Genomic DNA, 26,575 nt, shown 5'->3' with positions numbered 1-26,575 from the left:
CAGACTTTCCATTTCATTACCTCTTTGTGAACACAGTATTTATTTCATAACTACCTGCTTTCATAGTGTCTCAAATTTTTCATTTATTAATACTCTGTGTTCCTCAAGTTCCTCCTTGGAATGCCTTTGTTTTATTTACAATTATGGGTCCTTCGCTTCTTTCTTTTTATTTGAAATGCAGTTGGTTTTATGTTATTAGATTAGATCCGGTTAGAAGCTACACAGGACAAATTTTTTATCATGTTCTGAATTTGAGTGTCATGTAGATTTGTCATTGCATAAATAAGCAATAATAGCTTGTCTTTATTGTTTGATATTCCTGCAGTGTTAGTATAAAACCATAACATTGAGATGCTTGAATACATTATAAGAAGTGTTTTAAACCATTGTCTTTTACCTAGTTTCTTGCTAGAGCATTCTTCCCAGTGAGTATTTGATGGATTTGGAGTGAGAATGTCTTCTATCTGAACTTTCAGATCTGACAAGTAGAAATTTGGTGTTTGAATTTCTGAATTAAATTGATGTTGCTCTAGCCACTAAATGCAATACTTCCTTTTCTTCATAGTAAATTAAGATATCCTTGCAAGATATCTTAATTATAATAAGATATCAGTGCAAGAATCTGATTCCTGAAAGGGCACTTAAGGAAGTATCAGTCCAAATAACTTTATCTGCATTGAAGCTGTTCTACAGTAAGCATTTCTCTTACATTTCCAGAAAAGCTGTTGTGTTGTTAGAAGAGCCTACCTCATGTTCCTTTTTAGTAACAGCAAAATATTACTAGGTTTTTAACTTCTTACATGAGAAAAAATAGGTCACTTAACATCCTGCAAATTAGAATACTGCTTACAAAGCAGATGCTTGTGTAAGGTCATGCTTGGTTCAGTTATGGAAGGCTTCATGGTTGGGGTCAGGTAAGCAAGACCTTGTGGAGCTTTATCTGAAAAGTTGTATTAAAATCTTTATTGACTCAGGTGCTGTGATGTTTATGCTGCTCAGTTTTTCTTTATTAGCTATTGGGGGGCAGCCTTCAGCATTTCCTCCTGCAGCAGGAAGCAGTGATATTACTGCCACTGTAAGTCAGTAATTTTTAATCAGCTACAGTGTGTGTAAAGTCCAAGAAAAGGGCATTATAAAGGTGCAAAAGAGAAAATACCAGCTAGAAGGGAAATAAAAAAAGGGGAGGAGAGGCTAAAATCTGATCTGGTTATAACAGTAGCAACATTATGTCTTCCTCATATAGGAAACGGAACTTTTCGCACAGAAAGGAATTTACTTTTATGCAAGTACAGCTCTTTTAGGGTTCTGCTTAAGTTTAAGGGCTGAAAATCCAGGCGTTAAGTTCCTATCCGAGATACTTAAAAAAATGTGTGTTTGTTTTATTTTTAAGCAAGCATTGTGCCTTATGTTTTATGTTAAAAGAAAAAGAAGGATGTTACATATGAACTTGAATACAAAGACTTTTTCAATAACACTGTCCTTTATTCTTAAGTGTAATTTCAGTGTGTTTGAGCAAGCAGTGCGCTCTTAGTTTTTCTTATTATTTTTAAAGTTTCGAGATGTTTTTCTGCCAAGCTACTGCAGGTACTGGAGATACTGGGATGCATTTAGAGCAAATGCATTTCTTCCTTTATAGCCTCTGGCTACAGTTCCTTCCTCAGTCTGTTGCTGTCAGGAGTTTTAAGCAGATGTTACAGTGCTTATTGTATCTGGACCATGCTTGTCAGTATGTTTTGTTTGTTTCTTAACAACAATGAAAGCAAAAAACATGTCAGACTACTTATGTCTTATGTCTGTTATTACATGGCATAAGAGAAGAACTGTGGACATATGCTTCAAACTTGGTCTAGCTTATTCCTGCATGTTCCCTGGGTTTTGGTTGGAATAAAGATTGCCTTATAGGTTGAACCTACCTGAACACATTCTGAATGGTTTATGGGATGAGAGTCTTTAGGATATGTTTTTATTCTTTTCCTTCATTTCTGTTTTGTAAGAATAATGGTTGTATTGTTTTCATATTGTTTCCCTCAAATTACTACTTTTTTCCTGTGATTTAAACATGATAGGTCTATTTACTAGATAGGCCCCTATTGTTTTTTCTGAAGAGTTGCTTTAAAGGACTATAAAATATTCCCATGCAAAAGTATGAAAGTGCAGTTTTGATGTCTAGTGCAGTGATCTTTGAGAAAAAGCATATTCTTACAATCAATCCTCCTCAGATGCCAGAGGTATCATAGACTAATGCTAATTTTACATATAAATATATTGGTATGTTATGTTTATACATGCACACTTCATTTTTAATATGCTTACTTGAGTATATGCTACAGTATTTTTGCTTAGCAAAAGATAAGTTTTTACCAGAACCACTTTCCATACTGACTAATCTGGTATACCAAAATCTTTCTACAGTCTGCAGCTGCATGCTAAGCATGTCAAGGTCTGTCTTAGTGACTGAAAAGAGGTAACTTTAGAGTGCCACACAGATGACAGTGATAAGCAGAAGCCATGAGAGCTTGACAAAAAGCAAAGAAGCAAGAGCTTGAAATTGGCTGATAGTGATTCTTGACAATGAAGTGGTGAACTGGGCATCAGATGGCATCCCACTGAGGTATATGGGAGTTTTTACACGCTCTGTCTGGGAATTTGAAGAGAGCTAATCATACCCTCATTTAATACATGAAGAAAGTGGAGTACAGGTGTGGTCAAAAATGAACAGTTTGTAATTTCATATGGTGGACATATTTTCATTTTTATAGCAGAGCAGTAGAGCTGTGGAGTTTGAGTCCAGGTTAATATTGTCTCTGACTTTGTAGGTGTAGTAACAGCCAACCTACAGCTGAGAGTAAGTGGAACTTTTAGATTATGAATACTTTCAAAAAGGCTAGTAGGTTTTGGGACTGCAATAAATAAGGCAAGATAAGAAATCCACATGTGCTGTAATTCAAAGACAGGTTCTGATCATGGGAAAGTGTTGCAAAATAGAAAGAAGAATTGGAAAAGATAATGTTTCTTTATTTTCGTGTGGGTCTAACTCTAAATTTAGTAGTGATGAAAAAAGCCTAAATCTCTGTACCACAATGACTACTTCGTTTTGGTTTGTTTCATACTATTGGAGCTACAGTTACGTTTTGGCACATGTTTGGTAGCCTGATTGAAGTGTCTTGTGTCTAAGTTAAAATTTTAGGGATTTCTTTTACAGATCACAATTTTTGAGATAGTGTTTCCTGTCAGTTTTGAGTATGGTTGTTCTTCAAGTTGTCGTTCACTCTTAAAGTTGTCAGACAACTTTAAACTTTCTGAAACTCTAATGACTAGGACTGCAAATAATATGCCAGATGACATTTTAGAAATAACTTGTGTCCTAGCTGCAGTATTCTTCTCTCTCTGATGGAATATTTCTCCCAGTGAAACCAAGATTCATGGTTCCATCACACTGGAAGGGTACAGTTACAGTATTATTTGGTGTACCCAGTTCCCTCTGTCACAGTTGATAAGCTCTTAGCGTGCAAGTGAGGTTTCTGCTGTTACACTCAATAGGCAGGTATTTACATTTACACTGTTAAACTTAATCCGATTTCTGTTATTATAGTCTTCAGTTTCGCCACTTCTGTATATCTGATATTCCAGTCCTCCCTGCTGTTATTGCCGCTTTCCAGCTTTGTGATATCTACAGGTTTTATTAGCATGTATTTATTTTTGTGCCAAGGTTGTTAACTAAAATGTTAAATCAGTTTCAAAACTGACCCTGGAGGATTACCACTAATAATCTTCCTCTGATTTTATTTCCTCAGCACTACCCATTGTCATCGCTCTTTTAGCCAGTTCCTTACCAATACCTTTACTACTGCTGTCATCTGTTCTTTCAGTGGCAATCCTCATGTGTGTGTGTGGGGAAATCTATTAAAACATTTTTATATGGGATTTTGTCTCAGTTCATAATACAGTGACAAAAATTATCTGATCCTGCTGAATTGTGCATGCAAAGGAATTCAGATTTTTCTCCCTGTTTTTGCATGGTCTAATATGGTATTCCTTATAGTCATTCTAACTATTATGCATTACGTTTAAGGAAGTGAAAGTTCTATAATGTTAGTATAGCCTACATGTTTTCGGCCGGATTAAGTGCAATAGCTCCAAATAACATTCTCTTTCTACTCCTTTGCATCACAAAGCTGGTATTCCTTTTTAAGAATGTAAAACCCCAAAAGGTGTAGGAAATTAAATCTAAAAGGCATGATTTACAGTGATGGCTTTTGTCCAGTGTACCCAAAAAAGAAATGATTGTCAAGTTGCAACTCAAATCGATTCAGTCTCTGCTTACCTGGTTGTTTTAAAGCATAGCTCCTGGAAAATACTTGTCTGAGATTCTGTATTACTAATGTCATGATTTGATTTTGACAGTCCAATGCTTATGGGAGTTGTGAATGCTGAAACGTAAAACATCGTGGTTGCCATTTGAATATCGTAAGTGGGATTAACTTTTCTTCTATTAAAAAAATCAGAAGAGTTCTGAGGATGTCATGATTGAAATGCAGCACTTGTGTGTTGTAATATCTGACTTCAAACTAGACTTTTGCATCCTTTCTTACAGATTTAATTCCAGTTAAGGAATACTGACTTCTAATAAATGATGATGTCTGACCTTCACATGTTTAAGATAAATTTAAACAAACAAACAAAAAAGTGTCATCAACAATTATGCCAGCTCCATTAGAAACATGAACAAACATAGAAGCTGCTCAGTGCGGTTTCCCTGGGGAGATAAGAGTTCTGTTATCCTGTTTTGCCTGTTCTGTCATTTTCCTGCCTTTTCTATGAATATACCAACACCCAAAATTTCTGTCCCATAATTTTTAAATGAGTTAGTAACTTCTGTACTCCGCCAGTATCTACATGAATGCAAAACAGCTTGCTGATTTCCCTACTTATCTTTCAAATGTGGTGCCATAATCTTTCTGTGTTGCTGCCTGCCAAAACTGTGCCTGTCTCAATGTATTTGTGTCTGTCTTCGTTTACACTAACTGAATGTGCGTATGTTACAGGGTCTTAATGAAACTAACGTAAAGCCTCTAACATGCTGAAACATTTTATGAGAATATGATGTAAAAAACCTAGCTTTTCACTTTAACTTTGAGTATGTACCTTCCTGTTGCAGGTACTGATTTCTGTGGGTTAGAAAGTGTTGTATAACATTTTGGCTGTGCTTGTTGGATTCAGATCAATAAGCATTTCACAAACATGTTCTGGCTCTGTTATAACTTCCAATTCCCTACTACAGATCGGTGCAATTTAATATGTGTATAGAATATTACCAGCAGCATCAAAAATCTTCTAATCCCTCTGTTCTAGAGAGAGTGATGAAATAATGGAATTGTGCTGAAAAATCGGGAAATTCCCGTTGCCACATGAAAACAGAGGATATCTTGAACTGGGATGAAGTTTCTGGTATCCTGTTAGAAATTTTGACGCAATCCTGATGTAGTTCTTGGGTTCTGTTATGATTGAAATTCTCTATAACTGGTCTGCTTGAACACAGTGCAGGAGTTACTGAAGACCAAATGTACATTTAAGGTAAAAATGCAGCTAGTGTGTGAAATAGTTGAGATACTCGTGCTTGTGTGAGCTGCAGACTTCAACTTCATTTGTATTTTATGGTAATGAGAATTCTTGGTTGAAAGCGTCTGATGGTGTGATACTAGTTTGTACAACATTCAAATAGCATCAGTAATAATCTTATTGAGATTTGTAATTACATTTGCGTAATATATTAAGCAGAATAACTCTGAATACTTTATCTGCTGTATGCTACTTCACAGGAGGTCAGAGCTAGTCTCTTCAATAGGCTTTAGTAGGGAGCTTGAAAGCTGACCCTAGACAGATAACAGGAGACTAAGAGGGAAAACATGATTAGCTCAAACAGAATTCAACTGGCCAATCCTTGTTATTGTTCATAAATAACTGATCTTTTCTCAGTATTGCATATTTTATAAAAGTGTCAATAACTGATGGTTGTCTTTTATCTATAATTTTTTAGGGTTTTGCAACAAAGTCTTTAAAATACTAATACAACTGAAACGTAGGGGGGAAAAAGCCACAAAATTCTCAGAATTTATCTAGCAAGATGCATGTGACATTTTATAAAAAGTGTATGTTGAGGTAGATAGCTGAATTACTTGCCCAGTCTGGTCCTGCAGGCCAGCTGAATCACCTGGTGCCATAGTGGAGGATTCACGTCAGTACAATATTTGAGTTTAATTTAACCTGAGTAGATGCACTTTTCAGGACAGTGGCAGAGGCTTTTTTGTAAACTTCTAGTCAAATTGATCTTTTTGAACCATGATTTTGTATCAGTGAGTGTGTATTTATGGCATTCAAATCTCAATGCTGGGTTTTTGTTTTATTTCCTATGTTAAAGAAATGTAGGACTGGCCATACTTTCCCACTATTACATAGTTTGTATGCTCCTCAGCTCCAGATCCATGAGAAGCAAAATAATTTACATAGACATTTTAGAGAACGTTTTTATATATTAAAGGAACCAAGTATCCAGTTGTCTGTCTCTCGACTGAACAGGGTGCTGGGCCGTCTTGTCTAGACCGTGCTTTTGCCAAGAAAGGTTGGACCAGATGATCCTTGAGGTCCTTTCCAACCTGGTATTCTATGATTCTGTGACATGATTCTATGATCTATTTACAACAGGTCATCTCAAATTGAGTACTAAAAGTTCAATATTTAAACACCATCCATTGCTTTCTGATGTTTTGAAACAGAATTGGTGTTTTTCTTTGAATCTGTGGAAAAAAAAAATAGTGCTAGGCGTGTAGGTAAATTTGCTTACTGATGAAGCATTGTTTTCTCAGAATACTTTGGTAATGGTGCTGATATTGTCAAGAACTGTGGAAAAACTTTCCCATTTTTTAAAATAAACACCCTGCTGGAAGCCATTTGGCTGGTGGTGAGTTCAGAAAAGTATCTCCTGGTTGGAGCTGAGGCACAGGCACCAATTAGGCGTGATCTTAGATTCCATGCTTTTGGAGAAAAATTGAGTAAAATTTTTACTTTGTTTTTTACTCAGACTTTTCCTGAAGCAGATCAGATATAACACGTCCAAGGAAAGTTTTTTATTAACTGAGCTTATGCATCACGTTAATAAATCATTTATAGATGTAACTGATCTACTTGCTAGTTTACGTTCTGAACTACTGTTCCCTGCTATAAAAAATTTGCGTTTCAATTTGGTTTCCAGAGAAAGGAAAGCAATGCTTGACTCTCAGCCAGACAATAATGATTAATCGAGACATTAATCAAGTTCAAATATCGATCAACTTTATAAAAACAAGCATCAAAACTTGCGAAAACTGCTCATTATGTGAATTCTGAAATGTACCTTCTGTAACATTACATATAGCCAAGGACTTACTGTCAGTCTTGTTGTTAACCGTTAGGTGTGCAGCAGACAAGTAATTCTACTTAAACAGGCAAGCAACGATTAGATTAACGATAGGTTAAGTGACTGAAAATAACCACTTTGATTCTCCAAGTGACCAGCTATTTAAATGGAGGAGGATACTAGACAGAAAACAAGCGTGGGAGTGAGGGAAACAAGAGGGGGAGGAAGGCATGAGTGGTGACTTCTGAGGGCTAGGTTTGTTGGATGGTTTTTTGTACTTTTGAATATTCCTAAGTAACTGTTTGGTTGAAGATAGTATTCTCTGACTTTCTTTTAAAAATATGAATTCAACCCCAGCTTTCACTCAGTAGCTGCAGTTCTTTATTTGAATCTGTCTTTAATAAAACACTTGTAATTTAGGCATACCAAATCAGTCCTATCTTAATCTCTAATAAAAAGTGTAGCAGTGCTATGAAGTGCATAGTTTCCTACCGTATGTTTTCTCACTGTAACTTCTTGTTGTGAATTCTGTTGTATTCTGCCATAGGATCGAAAAATGACAAAGCTTGAATCACTTTCCATAGTTTTCACTGAGATGCAGGCTTCTGGTTCACGTGGGTGCTTCAGCAAATTTGACTCTTACCTGAGATACAACCTGATTCTTACTATCTTCCCCTTCAGCTGTCTGCACAGGGTGCTGCTTTTCAGCTCTTTTAAGACTCAAAAATTCTCTTTCTGACAAACTCCTTACTTCTGCAGTTAATGACTTTTGTATGAACATTTTGAATGAACCTGGGCCGAGGTCAACTGTATGAGGTTTAATAAGGCCAAGTGCTGGGTCCTGCACTTGGATCACAACAACCCTATACAACGCTACAGGCTTGGGGAGGAGTGGCTGGAGAGCTGCCCGGCGGAAAGGGACCTGGGGGTGCTGGTTGAACATGAGCCGGCTGAACATGAGCCGGCAGTGTGCCCAGGTGGCCAAGAAGGCCAACAGCATCCTGGCCTGCATCAGACATAGTGTGGCCAGCAGGATGTACTCGGCACCGGTGAGGCCGCAGCTTGAATATTGTGTTCAGTTTTCAGCCCCTCACTACGAGAAGGACGCTGAGGTGCTGGAGCGTGTCCAGAGAAGGGCAACGAAGCTGGTGAGGAGTCTGGAGAACAAGTCTTCTGAGGAGCGGCTGAGGGAACTGGGGTTGTTCAGTCTGGAGAAGAGGAGGCTGAGGGGAGACCTTATCGCTCTCTACAACTACCTGAAAGGGGGTTGTGGCGACGTGGGTGTTGGCCTCTTCTCCCAAGTAACTATTGATAGGACGAGAGGACATGGCCTCAAGTTGTGCCAGGGGAGGTTTAGACTGGCTATTAGGAAAAATGTCTTCACTGAGAGGGTGGTCAAGCATTGGAACAGGCTGCCCAGGGAGGTGGTGGAGTCACCATCTCTGGAAGCATTCAAAAAACGTGTGGATGTGGTACTTCAGGACATGGTTTAGGGGTCATGGTGGTGTTGGGTTGGTGGTTGGACTTGATGATCTTTCCAACCGTAGTGATGGTGTGATTCTGTAACATTGAATATGAAAAGGCAGAATAGAAATAAAAAACTGGCTGTACAACAGAAAAAAAAATTCAACAGTCAGGCTAGGAATTTAAAACACATCCTCACATGGGTCACATCCTTCTGTTCACTGTTTTCTGCCCTTTCCATTCTGCTTCCATACATATTTGTGCTGTACAGCCAAAGAAGGGTCAAGAAGCTGGTCTTTTTGAGGAGAAAAAAATCCCCAGACTGTATCAATCTTGCTTGGTATCCCATTGTCAGATGCAGGGTCACAGCCTCAGTCTCTTATAAAAGTCTTACCCAAATCCTCTGCAGCCTGAAAAGTAGATAGGGTAGAAGGACCCCTGAATATAAGGGTTAAAATGAGAATCCAAAACCTCGTTATATAGGCCAGAAATATGTTACTTTGAATGTATTTTTAGTGTCAGAAAGGAAAGCAACCTACAGTCTTAAAATAGCAAAATAAGAGGGGGAGAAAAAAAGAAAATCTTTCTAGAAGTAGTAAAGCTGTTTGTCGTATGGGCACAGGAGACTTCTGGGGAGTCCTCTAACCTACCTTGTAATCCCCCTGGACATAGTCAGAAAGAAACCTGTACATTCTTCACATGGAATTAGCTTACCACAACTGAAAAGATGATGCCAATTATAAAATAATAATATAAAATGTATCTTGTTTTACTTGTCAGGGTGGGACTTCTGACTCAAATGATTTGTTACCAGCTTCTGTTGTATTCAGATTTGGGGAAGGCTGGTCATGGGGGTGAGACTGACGTGTTCTTCCACCCTGGGCGCTGTTCTCCCTCCAAGGACTTGGTTGAGAATTTCATGAGGGGGTCACGATATGATTTGTCCTTTAGCTATGGAATAGCACGCAGGAAACGATCCACTCCTCTGCTGCATTTTTCTTTTCAGTATAAAGCCTTGCGAGTGTACGCTCCTGTAAGGCACTCATTCTTTTTCTTGCTGCCTCCAGCAAGGCTTTGATTCAGCCTATATCAACATTGGTCAGGTTGAACTAGCAGCTATTCATGTGGTTGGCAAGGAATGAATAATAACATGAAATAATCTAAATTCCCAGTGAAATACAATTTTTCTTTCTTTCCTTGCACACATATATTGATGTATTTTCCCACATGGTCTTACTCTCTTTTTTGCTACCTAAAAATCAGTAATTTTGCATTTCTTGTATTTAATGGCAGTGTCTTCTGCTGTGTTTTAACAACTTGTGAGTAGAATTCCTTCAACACAGTTATTCATTAGTACCTTTTATTTTTTGCAAATAACCAAAAGGTAATAAATACAATACCATATTTGTGATACAGTAAAGAACATGATCAAGCTAGGGGGGAAGCAAGAGAGACTATCCTAAATTTAGTTTTGTTATTTCAGGAGTGGTAGGTTCTTTGCTCTCTGCTGCTCTACTTTTTACTTACTCACTAGGAAGGAATCTTCTTTTCTGTTAGCATTTAACCTATATACTGTTAATTTAGGGCACGGTTAAATAGAAGGCATATTTGGAAAAACCATGCTTTTGTCTGTTTTCTTCAGTAGCCTCCCCTCCGCCTTTTTTTTTTTTTCTTTGTGGATACTCTTAACAGCACTGACTTACATTAAAAAGAGAAGAATCATAAGTATCTGTGTAACTGTTGAGTAAACCTTTATTGGATGAAGGAGGAAAAAAGCAAAGGATCTGTGCAGCGCATTAAAATGGCTGTATAGTTGTGCTGTTTTCTGAAACATTCTTCCTCGTCGGCAATCTTTCAAAAAATACGTGAAATCTAAAGCCATACTAGCCTGGGGGAAGAACAGTAAAATATATAGGTTGTAACAGTGCTTCTTCACATGTTGCAAGAGCTATGGCAAGTATTTGATGTATATATTTGTTCTCTTGGGATGTCATTGATTTTCTTCTCATTGTAAACCTTTTTTTTTTTTTTTTTTTTTTTTGGGCCTCCAGGGTTTACTTTGCAGCTTTGCTTCTTATCTTTGTTCCGTTTCCCTCATAACTCAGGAACAAGAAACAATTTATTTAAATTTTTGCAATGTGCTTGCTATTCCTTTATATTTTACATGTCTTTAAAGTATTTTCTGTATTCTTAAGTGTGTTTCCCTCCCTTTAATGTATTTTTATAGCTTCATGGTGATTTTTACTGCTGATCGGGTACATGGATGGGAGAGGGATAAGATCAACCTCATATTAAGACACTATATCCTTCCTTTGGCAAAATGAAAAGCATCTAGTGATCTCAGAACTCATTTTTGTACAGACCTCCCTTTCCCTCACCTCCTAATATTCTTGGTGTGTTTATATCTGTGAATTTATTCCCAGAGAAAGATAGAAAAGGACTAGGGAAGAGTTGCTGTGGAATGCAGTATGGACCCAGCAGGTTAGTTTGTTTTTTCATCAGTCCCAGAAATTTTCTAGTGATCTGCAACTAACAGCTTGCTTCAGCTCAGGTCACTTATAAATATCCCTGACAATTAAAAAACATATACGTGTGTCTTATACACATACAAACACATATATAAGAATATATATTAAAACTTGTTAAATTGTCCCGACAACTTCTAAGTGAGCATTCTTCTGTGAATTTCTTTCTTAGTATCATCAGTGAATTTAAAAAAAATGAATATGAAAGATGTTTTTTGGCTGTCATTGTCAAAATGAATCAAGTCCTCAGCTTATGCTGTCTATTAATCTCAGAAATATTCAATGCTATTAGCTGTTTCAGAGACTATGTATGGTTGTATTGAAATGTAGAGAGCAGAGACTGCATATCTAAAATGAGAATCAAAAGGGAGGAAAACATTTATCTGCCTAAAAATACATGTTAAGGTTTTCTAGCATAGGTAGTAATTTACACTGTAACAGCTGGGCATATTCTGGATTCCTCGTTAGCTGCCTCTTTCAAGATTTCTTTGACAGATGGCACTCACAGATGGACATAACATTCTAAGGAGCTTACTTTTTCTACTCCTTTACCCGCCCGTAACTCATGATACTATTAAAAATCTAAAAGCTTTGACGTGAACAGCTAGCTTTACTTAGCAGACTTTAATTTTTTAATCTTCAGAATATGCTGCAGGGTAGTGGTTGTGGAGTTCTCAATCTGTTTACTTAAGTTCTTAGAAGCCAAAATGGAATTCCAATAAAGCTGACATGGCAAAACATGGCAAATATAGTCTTGTTTGTTTGTTTGTTTAAATTGTCATGATAACAATTTTATTCCTCTTTTGGAGGAAAAGTGTAGAATGATACAAAAGAGTGCAGTTCAGCAACCAAGAAACAGCTCTGTCAACTGAAGTTCACAGAGTTGAAACAATCTGCTTTGTATTCCATTGTAATTATATTGAAATCTTAAGTTAATAAACCTAATATTTAAAGTTGGCTTGTCAATGAAACGTGTTTCCACCACTATCAGCTTAAATTAGTTTGTTTTCTAGTAAGTACTTTGAAGTATCATCTAATAGACTGCCACAAAAAAGAGCAAACTGTGTTCAAGATGAATTGAATACACTTCTATGATATTTCTTTGCCTGCCACGTACTTAGTGTTGTTTCTCAATATTCATGCAACTTTGGGCTTGAACTTGAAGGCCATTATTCTCTCAAGTGTTGACTCAAATGTCCATTTTCTCTGATGAATACTGTTGGTGTGGAGTTTCTGCTGAGGAATGTGAAACTATAAGCAGAAAGATCGGATCCAAAAAAAGCATTGTGACAGCTGGGCAGGTTAGAGAGGCGAAAATAGTGAGTGCCCTCAGCCAGGTCCTCCACTACATGTATTTTAGCTTATTAGAAAACTAGAAGAACAGCAGATGGAGGTAGAGAAATGAAATCAGGTTTTTTGTTTGTTTTCTAAATGCTGTGTAAATTAAAGGTTCCCAACTCTTCCTTCAACAAAAGTACATAGTTTACCATGGCCAAACTTCTGCTTCACAACCCATTTTCAACTGTTTTTTTTTCTTCAGGGCCTCTCTGGTATAGGGGCTTGCTAGGTGAGTGATCCACTCCCTGCCATCACTTTTTTTTCCCCAAGAGGCCCCATCATTTCAAATTACTGTTGTATTTTCAGTGTAGGCACAGTTAATTAGTCACATAAAGATATAATTTAAACACCTATTTTGAACCCTCCTGCTGGCAAGTAATTGGGTTCTGAAGAGCCATCAATAAGCAAACAGGCCTGACATGAATCCTTTTCTTATTGCATATATTAATGTGCTCTGCCTGTGTATTCCTGAGAATATTCTTTCATAATAATAAAAAAGCACACATATAGTTACTTCAAATTTACAAACAATTTAGTTAAGGAAAACATAGTAATCCATGCACTGGAATATAAAGTTCAGATTAGTAGTCCAGGCTAGAGTAGATGCCTACTTTGCATCTTCAGCAAATTTCATATATATTTCACCACCTGAAAGTCTTCCTATAAACCTTGTCTTGCTGCTGTTTGTTTACAAAAAAACACACAAAAAAAAAAGTAATTCTTGTCCTAATTTTTTTGTTAGGTTCAGCATTGTTGTACAGTGAGTTTCAATATGGTTAACTAGGGAGTCAGGATGAGGACAGGGTCCTCAGTTAAGAAAAGCAAGAGACATTAGGGGAAACTATGACCATAGCTGGGGCTCCTGATGTGAGAGGCAAACCTAACAATGAAGTTATATTTCAATAGATTAAACCAGCTAGATGATCCTTTAACATTATCTGGCAGCAAGGGTAAATTCTTCTTGAAATTAGTATGTGAAAGAAAGACTCTGCTTTAGGGCAACAGAGCTATGGTACTGGTGGTTACCACACTTCTCAAACTCAAGGAGGAGACTTGTACACTGTGCCCTGCTGTAGCTTTAGACTCGCGTGCTGAAGCCGTTCTTATGAGGAGATGCGTCTCCTCTGCTAGCCAGGACTTCTTACGCAGAAAAAAACCTGTGCAAAGGAGCCGTGGTGTGGATGGTACTCATGTAGTGCTGTCTAATGGCCTGAGGTCAATCTTGCCAGCATTTATTATCTTAACAGGGTCGGCAATGTCAAAGGTTAACCTTGATGGGTTAATCAAAATGCTGAGCATTTTGAGATAAACAGGGGCTTTATTTTTGTTAGACTTTAGAGCAGGAAAAGAAAGTTTGTTCATTTTCACAAATTTTGTAAGCCTGACTACTACTAAATGTCAAGATATGATCAAGTTATGTTACAACTTGTCTTGTTTCAGGTGAGAATATTTAACTAATTTCCTGAGCATTGTCATCTTCTTGACTTTTACAAACTGCATTCACTTAGCAATTTTTACTAATTTCCTATGCTGATGTTTGGACTTCTCAAACTAAACACTTGTTTTTCAAATTGGCTTTTGTTTCTAAAAAAAATAAAAAACATTTTTGTTTTATTTCTCCCATCTTTTGTTTGCACATCTTTCAAAACTTTTATGCTTGTGCCTCAGATATTTTGCATCCTCAAAGGCCATTATAAATAGATATTTGTAACTATTAAAATTACCTGAAAAGAAGTATGGTACAAGGCTCTCGTGTTTTTATGCATGAATTTTTGCTCGACAGTACTATTCTGTTTAAGATCAATACATTATTAAACATTCAAATGTTTAATTCTTTATGTGTGCCCAATTTTATATTTGAGGTTTATATAAAACTTTAATAACTTATATAACTTTTATAACTTACATAACTTTTTACAAGTTTTTTTGTCTAATATGAATAATTCTGGTATGAGACAACCTTGAGGAAAGTTACAAGCTTCTGTATTCTTGCTCTATTGTAAGAGGCCAGTTCATCTGTTTGGTTTTTGGTTTTGTTTTTTTAATGGTTTCAATGTTTGGTAGTCGGACTATTTCAATTAACTATCTTTTTTTTGCTTGAACTTTGACCAGTTTCAGGATGCATTGGATATCAGACTTTCCATTGTGTCCACAGTTGTTTGCCATAAAAAATTGTCTTTCTGATACTGTCTGCAATTCTTTTATTTTATAGGTGTTTAAAATGGCATCTCTAAATCAGCATCGTAAGGCACTAAATTTAAAACAGTTATAAGATGAAACAGTATGCTCCTGGTTTTAGCGTGTAAAACTGACAAGACAATAGAAATAACCCTTAGACATCACAAGTGACTTTGCTCTGACATCTCTTCAAAATACTGCATGAGGGACCTAGCCTGGATGTGAGGGTTTTCTCCATAGATATGTGGTTCTGTCAGTTGCTTAGCACTTTAGATGAAAGACAATACCTACAGGGAGTATGTACTTATCAAACATAATTTTTCAAATTGCCCCTTATACTTTTTTTTTTGAAGAAGGAAAAAAAAACCCTGGCTATAAGCAGCTTTTAAAAATAATTATCCTTGTTTTAGAACTGTTACCATATTTGAGAGATCCATTACTTGAAAGCAAATACATATGCACAAAGGCCACATGGAGACATTTTTCTAAGGTAAATAAGGACATTATAATGCGATGTGGTGGAGCATATATTTATAAGCCAGTAACTACACTCAGATCAAGTGTTCAGGAATGAATATCAGTGCCTGAACAAACTCAAGATGTATATGTGTTGGCTGATGTAGTCATTCCCTGTTGTTTGTTATTATTTCCTTTATTAGCATTTGAAATTCATAAAGAATATTGGATACCATAAGGTAAATACTGTGTTGTGTCCAAAATATTTGTCTGAGTGGCAGAAATTAACGACTGGTATGGAAATGTAGAGAAAAGGACTGGGAGAGGACTTAGAGAGGTCAGCTAATACTTTTCTTCTGCTGCAAGGCAAGATCAAACTATAGCTAAACTACTCTTGACAGATGTTTGTCTAACCAGTTCTTAAAAAAAAATACAGTGACGGAGATGGTGAAGTTTCTCTAAGCAATTTGTTCCAGTGTCCTACTGCCATTACTATGAAAGTGTCTCATCTAAGTATCTTTCATTGGGATTTAAATTCTTTACTTCTCGTGTTGCCCACACTCGATGTAGGTAACGATTCACCTCAGTCTTTTTAGTATACTTCAAGTCTGTGGTGCAAGTTCTTTGTAGTAAAAGAGGAATGTAATTACCTCATTTTTAGTGGACACAGAAGTTATTTCTCTCAGTCTGGATTAGGGATTTTAAAAGTACACTTTGGCAGAACGTGTAGTCTGATACTAAGTAAGTGCCAATACAGTACCTGATTCTGTATGTGATGTAGCACATGTACTGCATCTAGTACATGAAACCTTGACTTCTGTATTGTCTTTCATGTAGTTTTATAATATTACTAAGGATAAAACTTGGTTAGGATGTGCAACAGTATAACTATAAAATTGCACACACTGATCAATAAATGATGACTACGTCACAGATCTAGAACCTTTATTGTCTTGGTTTGGTTGAGGTTTCCTAATAATTGATGGGAGTCTGTCCACTGTCTTTAATGAAATTTAGATGAATATCCTACTGCTGAGAGTAGTGAGATTTAGTAGAGGCGAATTACTGGGTGTTCCTGGAACAACACATATATAGTGATTTATTATCAAGAGTTAATGAGAAAACAAGGGAGTTCTACAGTATTAAGATACTGTTTAAGGAAAAAAAAAAGTTGAACCTCCACACTGTAATTTTAAAATAAGGTTGTTTATAGCATTTATTTTTTCCATGTAGTTGCTTTGCTTATTAAAGTTTAAATTCTAAACTGTTTAGTCTTTGACTATTCCTATTGACTTCAAGGCTATATGCAAGGCTACTATGCCTTTTTCAGTTGCAAGCTTTAGTTTGTCAGCTTTATTATGAAGCAGGTTTTGTTTAATATACAAACATGATGCAACTGTTTGGGTGCTATGTAAATAAAAAGGTTGTGATCAAAGTTATTTAAATGATTTTTGAATTCAGTTGAAATATGTACTTTTTGGATTCCACCCAAAAGTGGAGGAGTGCCTGTTTAGGAGAAGGCACGGTAGAGTTTTGATAAGAGGCATGGTTAATGAGGTGCAACATATTCTAGTTTTCTCATGCTGCTATCTTGTGCAGCCTATCTTATTGGGATTACTAAAGAATAACTGCCGACTGTCCAAATCTAATTTGGCTCAGTGCACATCGGTCTTTCTGCCAGATGTCTATTTCTAGTTTTGCTCACTAGAATTCAGATAAACTCTAGTTGGCAGAATATGGCAACTTTGACTTTGATATAACCCATTACACTGTAATGGAAAACAGAAATAAGCTCCTGGACATCAATGTCCGTAGGCTTGACTGTGAAAAAAATGCATCAATTGACTAACATTCTTGACGGAAGTTCACCAGCTGTTTCACTCTCTATATCTAAAGCAGGCTGTCAGTATGGCATCGCTGAATACCTTAATAAAAACTTCACAGGCACCAAATTTTCCGCTTTCATTGGTGTGCAGCCAAAACCAAATGTCTTCATTTTTTATCATGGATGTAGCATTTCCGTGTGAGGAGGAGTGTGGAAGAAAAGTCTGCCTGAAACAACAGAAGGGAGGGGAATAAACAGTTTGCCAAACTTCTGTCCCTGACTAAGGATAATCTTGTGTTCTGAAGGCATTTTGGATAAAAAGTCCAGGCATTCTGGCAGTAACTTGGCAAAGGATAACATTTCTTGTTGTAAGAGTGGATAATTATAACCATTGATGTCTGCTTTTAGCCTTTTGATTTATACTTTTGGGGAATGCTCATGCATGTATAATGAGAAAATAATGTGCTGTGAAATCCTCAATTAGTAATAAGTTGTCTGGATCAGTTTCTCTGTGCAAGCAGTTATACCTGAAACCAATTTATTTTTCTTATTTGCTGTTTTTTTAATTTGCATTGGTAGCATTAAAAAAATACTGTTCATGTGAAGATTTCACAGAAAAATAATGTAATGTAAGGCATTCACTTTGTTCTTTACTATTCAAGGACAGCATGTCTTGCGGAGTGTGACCTGTTTAGGAAAATTAATTAATTTCCATGTTAACATTAGAAATAAAAATTTGTTCTCCAAATTATCCCTTTCTTATCCAGTGGGGATGAAATAAACTGGTAGCTCAGCTATCAAATTGCTCCTAGACAATAGGAGGTCTAAAAAATAGACAGGTCCATTTCTTTCTTCAGTCTCAGCTCACATCGCAGTTGTTGAATTTAGAACCACATAAGCCCCTTTACTGTCATTTCAGTTCTGCTGCTTTTTTAAGAGCTCATCTGTGTACATGAGGACAGTCCATTAGCATCTGAAATGTTTCTTCTAAGGAAGACCTATTGAGAGGTGCCACCTTGCACCATCTGGCCAACTTTTGTTAGCAAGAAGGACTCACCTTTTCCTCCATTTCTGCCTGATCATTCTTGTTTTGAAAAAAATAACTACGTTACAAGTGAATAACCAAAGCGAGTCATTCTGCGTCATACGTAACTGTACATTTACCAGAAAAGAGGAATCCCTACTGGTCACAAACTCTTTAATGCCAGTAGGGTTTTTATCATGTAAAGTTGAAGATGTGGGCTTGCAAGTTGGTTCGTTGACATAATCTTTGGTAGTGTCTGACACAACTGCTGCTTAATCATTCTGTTACCAATCTTGCAATAAATGTCACTATTTTTTGTGTACCTTCCTTTCTGTTTGTCTGGTCTCCTGCCTCCATGAGGCTGCCCATGAAACTATTAACTTAAGATTCTTCTGGAATCTGATGCTTACTGTGCTGTAAACCTGAGGAATTCCATGCGGTCTTGCAAATAACTGTGTCACATTAATTCAGTGATTCAAAGAATGACATAGATGAACCTCAGGAACAGGTATGCTTTGAAACCCTAAGATGATCAGGTAATTCAAGTTGGAAGGAACTTAAGGAGGTTGCCTAGCCCAAATTTCAATATGCAAGACCTCACAATTCCTGAAGTCTCATTTAGAATCAGAAATGAATCCAGGAAAAAAAAAAAATACTTTCACATGTATTAAAAATTCTTCTTAGTTTCTTTTACAGCTGGAATGTGCTATGGATTTAGCATGTCGCAGAGGGAATACTTTTTCTTGAGGCTTACTGAACAAATGAAATTCTAATCTGGCTCATTAACAGAGAAATCAAAATGAATGGCAATAATCCAGATACCTGCTGTAGTCCTGTTTCAGAATGTTGTTTATATTAGCACAGTTAGTATGTAAAATGTTTGTGTTTTAATTATGGCTTAAGAAAGTAAACTGTTCTAAAGAGAGGTGAGCGAAGTCATCCAGGTAAACAGGCCAATCTGAAGAACAGCTTCCCAAATTAACCCAAGAAGCATTAGGAAAATGATTCATTAAAATTTTTTCAGAATTTTTTTCATAAGCTTCCACACTCATTTTCTGTGCAAATTAAGTTTCCAATATCACACAGACTGTTTATTCCTATAGCATTCTCCAGATGAACAGAAGCAAATAACAAAAGTCTGCATAACAAATACAAAGAGAATCACTTTATCCAAGCTGCTGTGCAGTGCTGATTTTTCTCATGCAGCCAAGGCCAGTGCAACTCAGAAAAATAGAATTCACTCCTGTACTCTGTATTGGGGTCATGATTTAAATGGACATACGTGTTTTTTAAAATAAACTTACTTGGTCCAGACTCCTAGCTCCTTTGATGCTGGTATATCACTCATTCAAAAAAAAGCAGAACAGCAGTCTTTGCTCAGTTCACACCCTCAGGTGGCAATGTGACAAAAAAGTTGATATAAGGAAGGTTGGTATTTCTTGGGGTATATGTCCCCTTAATTTACTGTGGAGTACATTTGAAGAACTTGTACTAGCTTGATGTGTACCAGGTCTAACTCTGACAGCCTGTATGCATTGCACGTTGGGCTGCCCCCAGAAGCTGCTCTCAATGGTAGGGCTGAACTGTCTGGGACTCAGTAGAACTCAGGGGCTCCAGAGGGCACACGGGTGTCAGAGCAATTCCCCCAATTCAGTACTTGCTCCCACTAAAAAATCTGTTCATAAAATGGCTTCCAAATGCTTCTGCTTCTTGAAACTGAATTATTATTTCATATTTCAAGTGAGAAGACCTTTTTCTTTTATTATAGTGAACTGATTATGACGTTATTAGAGTATTAGGGCTCCATAGCCTTCTAGCCAGATGATATTAGCTGCTTGACTGAGCACCAGTGTTATCGTTGAGTGATGTTGGAATGGCTTGCCCACAATCGCCTAGTAACTCTTATCTATGGTGATTCAGCCCAGTGGTTTATTCACTAAACCACATAACTTTTAATTATTTGCTCATTACTTTTGCCAGATTTTAGGTATTTGGTCTGGAATTTTCCTTCTTTAATATCTGCCTGAAGCAGTAAGTATGATCTCTTTCCAGGAACAAGATCAAGAAACATGCGTTGCTCTTCCTATATAGATTTTAAATTAATAAAATACTTATAACAAGCCCTGTTAGGAATTCTTTTGCTCTGGGATATGGAGACACTGTTGAAATCCAGGAGAGAGTCTTCCTTGAGTCATAGATGTATTTCCATTCTTCTGCCCCCTCCTAAATATTTTCAGGTTATAATTTTCCCCTCAATATACCAGTTGTTACAGATTTCAAACACCATATGCAGAGTTTGGTCCCTAAATGCTTTTCAGTTTGCTGCTGCTGTAGGTTTGCACCGTTTCAGAGCTGTAAGAATGAAGGGACTTGTCCCTGCAATTTTGGGAGATGCTGGTAAATAGACACTAGAGACAGCATGGAGACTCTTTGTTGCTAATAGTGCTCTTCCTTTTGGTGCCAAAGAAGGTTCCTGTGCAACAGAACAAAATTTAGACCTGAGGAAAGAGGATAGTAAGGATTAGAGGAGTAGAAAGCCAGTGGGAATGGGAAGGGATTCTGGGAAGTGACTAATGGGGAAATAGTGACTGCTGAGAACTGAGATGGGAGGGAAAAAAAGATCAGTTAATGTGTACCTGCAGGGAGACTAGGACTTAGGAGCGAAGAAGCTGAGAGTGAAAGAAGAAAATAAAGGGGGAGGAGATTTGGGTTTGATAGGCTGTGGAGTTATTGGACATCTCAGTTTTTGAGGTGAGGCAGGGGATAATAGGAATAAAACTGCAGCAGAGACGGAAGCATGGGAAGGGGAAACCAGTTCATACAGTGGAGAAACTGGGATGAGGTGGGGAAGGTGGAGTGGATGTGAAGAGGGAAGAGCATGGTCTGTTTAGAACAGGAGAAGAATCAGTTCTGATCACTAGAGGAGAGTCACCAAATGTTTGAAACAATAACCTGGAACAAAACTCATAATTCTAATGGAATGTAACAACTGTAGGCTCAGTAAACATGCAAGGTTTATGACATATTATTTTTCCCCATAATCACCACCTTTGAACTCTTCAGTTACACTGGCAATAATTACTCCCCTTCCTCGTTCCCCTTTGGGGCTCATAATTTTCTTAACTTTCCCTTTGCTTATAGCCTACTCTCCTCTGCAGGTGCCAGCAATTCTTGTCTTTCAAACTGTCTTTTATTAACGTAGTTCAGTTGAATTCAGAACAGTTGTTCATAACTCATACCTTCTGTTACAAGAGCTGAAAAAAATTTGTATGCATTACACTGGTCTCTTTTTCCTTAAGTATAAAAATTGTTCTTGTGAAGTTATTACTGAGCCTTACAAACTTTGCTTTGCAAGAAATACTTGTTCCTCTGAGTGCTTTCAGTGTTGTTTGCAGGTTTGTTTTTGCGCAGTGTTAACAGAGTGAGATTTTTCATGTTTTCTGCTGTTTTGTGAGATCAAATGGGGGAGGTTGGTATGATGATGGTGGTGGTTATTGTTATTATTGTTGTTATTGTTTCTCTTGGGAATTTATTAAAAGATAGAACATGGATAAATGGAACCTCGAGGGTGACTCATGTTTTTGTTTAGCTTGAACTAGGTCCAGCTTCTACGAGGAACTTGATTTTAGGTGCATGTTTTTCCAAAGTGTTTTAAACTGAAGTTACAATCCCAGAGGTCTCAATAGCATGTGTTTGTTTTTATTTAGAAACATGTTTAAGAGAATGTTTTTGGTGGGTGAATGTAAAATAAATAAAAGTATCTCAATCTGGAGGTTGCAATTCTTTGGCATATTCAGTGTCAACAAAAATCAAGTGGAAGAATGTTAATTAGAGAATGGACCTGGTAAATTTTTATTATTTGCTTTGTAAAGAATTGTCTTTACACTCAGTTGCAAGATGCAAAAGCATGATTTCTTAAGTAGTGTGTGCTTTTTACTTTGTAAATGTTTCTGCATATTTGGAAGGTGGCTAAGACTTGTTTTCAGCATGGGCCACTCCCTGCTTGTCTTTGGGTAACACAAATTCAGAAAGTACTTTTCTTCAAAACACTGTTACCATGTTAATTGTCACTGAGTGTGTCACAGTGCGACACCTTCATGCCATTGCTTCTATAATGTTGTTCAAGGTGTGGTTGTAATATTTTTGCCGTTATAAATTCTCAGTAAACATTGTTAATAACTTATTTTTTATTAAAAACAAAACAAAACCAAACAACAAAACCTTGCTCTCATTTGCAGTGTGAATATTTTGAAATTTGTCTGCAAAGCAATTGATGACATAAGTTGTTAAGGGAGTGAAGCGTACGGGGCTTCACTTGTTTTTTTGTTTGTTTTAGAGGATTTGTTCTTATGCCTTAGCAGTGACTGTTCACTGACAAAGTATTTGTAGTACTTTATTCGTAGAGTCATAATTTACCTTTTGAACGTAATAGATAAGGATAGAGTAAGAATGTAATAATGTCATCTATTTTTAAAATGTAGCTTAGTGGGTATTTCTAATAACTGTACTTTAATGAAAACTAATTTCAACATTTGAACCTCCTTTGCAAGCTGAACAATAAATGTCCCTCTGGTAACTTAGAGAGCATACATGCTTTCATCCTAGTCAGCTGCATACTGGCAGCATACACTTTATCTGTATTTCAGTATACTTAGGTATCTGTAAAACACAAGACAAAAAGAGTCAAACTTACAAAATAAGGAGTATTTACTATGTTGCCTGCTTAGAAGGATTTTTCCATGTGTATCATGACCTGAATGAGACAGCTGCAGAATCTGGACAAGCAGAGCTGCAGTAGTGTGTACAATGGCTTTGTTGGTCATTTCAGCAGAAGTACAACAGACACATGTAGTGAGCTGAGACATACGTGAGAGGAAAATGTTGATGAAAGACACTAAATTTAAAAACATGTTAATTATTTTAGGGTTTCATTGACCTTTGTTCTGTGGGAAAACTTAACAGGAAAACATCCAGCTCCAGTGTAAGCATCCTTCACTTGAGAGTTAGTTCACTAAAATTCTTCAGACAATTTAAAAGTTTGACGTACAAAAGTTCAGAGCAAGTGAGATTCTCCTATTTACCTGTGAGAGATGAGAGGAATTTGACAGCACAATTCTTATTAAAATTAACAGGCATTATATGATTTGATCTACAGCCCTTGTCACGAAATGTCCCTGGTGCAAATTTCACCATATGATGAGTGATTGTGTTCCATCTACTGATCTGTTGCTGGTTTTGAATGACAAGAGTGTTGCAGAGTTAATGCTTGGACTATAATGTATGCAGTACATTTTTGTACTAATTCTGAAATGTGTTTTCATTGCAGGGACATTAAACCTGACAACATCTTGATGGATATGAATGGACATATTCGATTAGCAGATTTTGGTTCTTGTCTGAAACTGATGGAAGATGGAACGGTAAATTAGAAAGAATGATATTTTCCTAAACCCTTTTTCTTCACTCCTTTGCTAGCCACTAAAATGTGTCATAATAAAGAGAAAAGGTCCTTATGTCAAATGGAATGGAATTGTAATGGTATTAGTATGTAACTAACCTTGGTTCAAAATATGACTGCACACTGCTTGGACTTACTGTATGTTAAAGCTTTTAATAAGCTTTTTAGATGTATATAGTCAACTCGTGAATAAATAAAAGAGAAGCTGTACTGTCAGTACTGAGTAGGTTTTTGATGATGAATCTCTCGGTTTTGAGCTCTGAGCTCTAATCTTTGTTGAAAATGTAAGCTTTAGTATAAGCAGGATGAGATGCTGAAATACGCTGATGTGCTAATTGTAGTATATCTAAACTTGCACAGGATATAGTAGGTGTGACTAGAATGTAATTCCAGTGTGTTAATCATGTCCCGGAGTGTTACAATGTATTTGTGTTAATATGTGATTACCTAATCTATAATTACTTAACAGCTCGAAGCTTAAGAATTGACAGTTTTGTTCTTTCTCTGTTATTAAATATTTGTGAGAGATTAGCAGAAGTATGTTATTGGGATGCCTGTTAATGCAGTACCTTGGATGCTTAAGTATTTCTTTATGACTTTAGAAGCCTTTGTTTGTGTTTAGTTACTATTGTTATAACCAGAACACTAGGCTAAATTTATATAAACGTGCATAGTGTCACAAACAGCAGTGTCTGTAACGATGCAAGTTGATTTTAGTCCTGGAAATGTAACTTCTACAGGTCCAGTCTTCAGTGGCAGTTGGAACGCCAGACTACATCTCTCCAGAAATCTTGCAGGCCATGGAAGATGGAAAAGGGAAGTATGGGCCCGAGTGTGACTGGTGGTCCCTAGGCGTTTGCATGTATGAAATGCTTTATGGAGAAACGCCCTTTTATGCTGAGTCCTTGGTGGAGACCTATGGGAAAATAATGAACCACAAAGTTAGTGCACTTTCTCTTTCTGTCTCTGTCTCTAATTTTTAATAAGTAATAGGGTAACTTGAAGGCTTATTTAAAAATGAGGTTTTATGTACTAATTATGTTAATGTTCATAAATGTAGAACAAAAAACAGGTTTCCACATAGTAGGTTTATTGTTATGGATTACAGATGGCTTTGCTTTAGGACAAAGCAGTTCAAAACTAAAAATGTGGATTTGGAAACATGGCTGTTAGTTCACTCTGTGGAGTTAATCTTGGCTACGTTACATCACTCCTTTTTGTGTTACTTTCTTCTGGTGGATCCATTGGTTGGCTTATGCAGAAGATTCTTAAACGTTCTTCCACATGGAGGTAGCTGTAGAATTCAACACTGTAAGAGAAATTTAAATAAGGAAAAAAAACTGGGAGACAAAAAAATTCCAGTAGTTTCAATCCTTTGGGGAAGTCTTTTTCCTAAAAACCTTGCTGCATATATTTCAGAACTGGAGTATTTGCACATTTCTTTTTCTACATAATGATTTTCACTAAGAAAGGTGTTTTTTCCAGCTTGGTAATAAACTATTGTCTCTTATTTTAATCTTTAAGGAGAGGTTTCAGTTTCCTGCTCAAGTGACAGATGTCTCTGAAAGCGCAAAGGACCTCATCCGAAGGCTCATTTGTAGCAGAGAGCATCGACTTGGACAAAATGGGATAGAAGACTTTAAGAACCATCCGTTTTTTGCTGGGATTGATTGGGACAACATTAGAAACTGTGAGGCACCTTACATCCCAGAAGTCAGCAGCCCCACTGATACATCAAACTTTGATGTGGATGATGATTGCTTAAAAAATTCTGTAAGTATAGAATCAATATTTTGACAAATCTGCTTTTGTAGTATACTTTATAACAAAATATATGTAAATGGCAGTTTATTTCAGTGTGTACACTGTGTTCTGCATAAACAACAACTAAGTGCTGCTTTGAAGAACTGTGGGGAGAATACATTGATAGTTTGGAGGCTGATCCTCCAAACATATATGTGTAAGGATAACTTCAGTTCAATTTCGTAAATTCATTGTAACTTTACACGTATTTAACTAACACATGCATCTGTTATGTGCAGTTACAAGTTCTTAATGTCCATGTCTTATAAAGAATAATATATTTACATGTAGATAGTCTGCAAGACACAGTGTTTCTAGCCGAGTATTGTTGAGACTTGCACTGAGTTTGTATAATGCATTTTATTGTAGTGCTCTACTCTGCTCATATCTCTGTCAGATTCCATTCAGTTCATTCGCACTAAAATTTTTCCAGCTTGTTTTCTGAATTGAGTTGCATTTTGGGAAATTTAGGAGGAGAGAAATGTTACAGCCATTTCTTCAGGAACAATCTTAGTGAGAAAGAAATTATTTTGCCTTTGCTTAAGAAGCTTTGCAATTATTGATTTTTAAGAACCTTAGTGTTCTATACTTTTGAACAAGGATGTATGTAGCAAATCTTTTTGAAGCCATGTTTGTGAAGCTGAAATACCTTTTGGAGGTCATTCACACGTTCTAATGTTGGCCAGTCCAGGGGTCTTCCTTTTTGGAGCCTAATCTCCCAGTTCAGGCACTCAAAAGGTGCCTGTGCGGTGTGAGTATTTTCCCATTGTAAAGAAGCAGGGAGCTGCAGGTGAAGAAGGAATGTGATGAGTTATTAGTCTCGGGCATGAAAACAGAGTCCAATTCTTAATTTGCTTTAGACTTTTGGGGATGAAAAGCAATGCCATTGGGCTGTTCAAGATGAATGATAGTTTCTGGAGCTTCATTTTCAGTTTCCTCATTTGAAACATGTGAAGGTAGTTTTTTGTTTTGTTTAATTTAAGGTTATATTTTTACCATTTCTTTTCGCACCTAGCATCTCTGAAAAAAACCTAGCCTGAGGCATTGCATGACTGAGTATTTTACATTTTTGCTTCAACTAGTGGACATTGTATTTAATATTTGTTCCTCT

The 26,575-nt window shown here is 36.8% G+C and overlaps 1 protein-coding gene across 4 annotated transcripts in view; it reads left to right on the top strand.

Annotated features, from left to right (window-relative positions):
* CDC42BPA (CDC42 binding protein kinase alpha) overlaps positions 1-26,575 on the top strand; it is a gene marked incomplete at its 3' end in the record, with an annotated part of 187,639 nt that overhangs the window by 86,293 nt on the left and 74,771 nt on the right. For all 4 annotated transcript variants that reach the window (XM_081997793.1, XM_081997796.1, XM_081997795.1 and 1 more), the window contains exons 6-8: positions 23,530-23,623; positions 24,402-24,602; positions 25,186-25,434. In XM_081997793.1, coding sequence (XP_081853919.1) covers positions 23,530-23,623; positions 24,402-24,602; positions 25,186-25,434 — 544 coding nt within the window. The remainder of the gene's footprint in view (positions 1-23,529; positions 23,624-24,401; positions 24,603-25,185; positions 25,435-26,575) is intronic.

Source organism: Phaethon aethereus (assembly GCF_964289735.1).
Source record: "Phaethon aethereus genome assembly, chromosome: 3".
NCBI classification, from domain to species: Eukaryota; Metazoa; Chordata; class Aves; order Phaethontiformes; family Phaethontidae; genus Phaethon; species Phaethon aethereus.
This window is presented reverse-complemented; position numbering and strand designations above follow the sequence as displayed.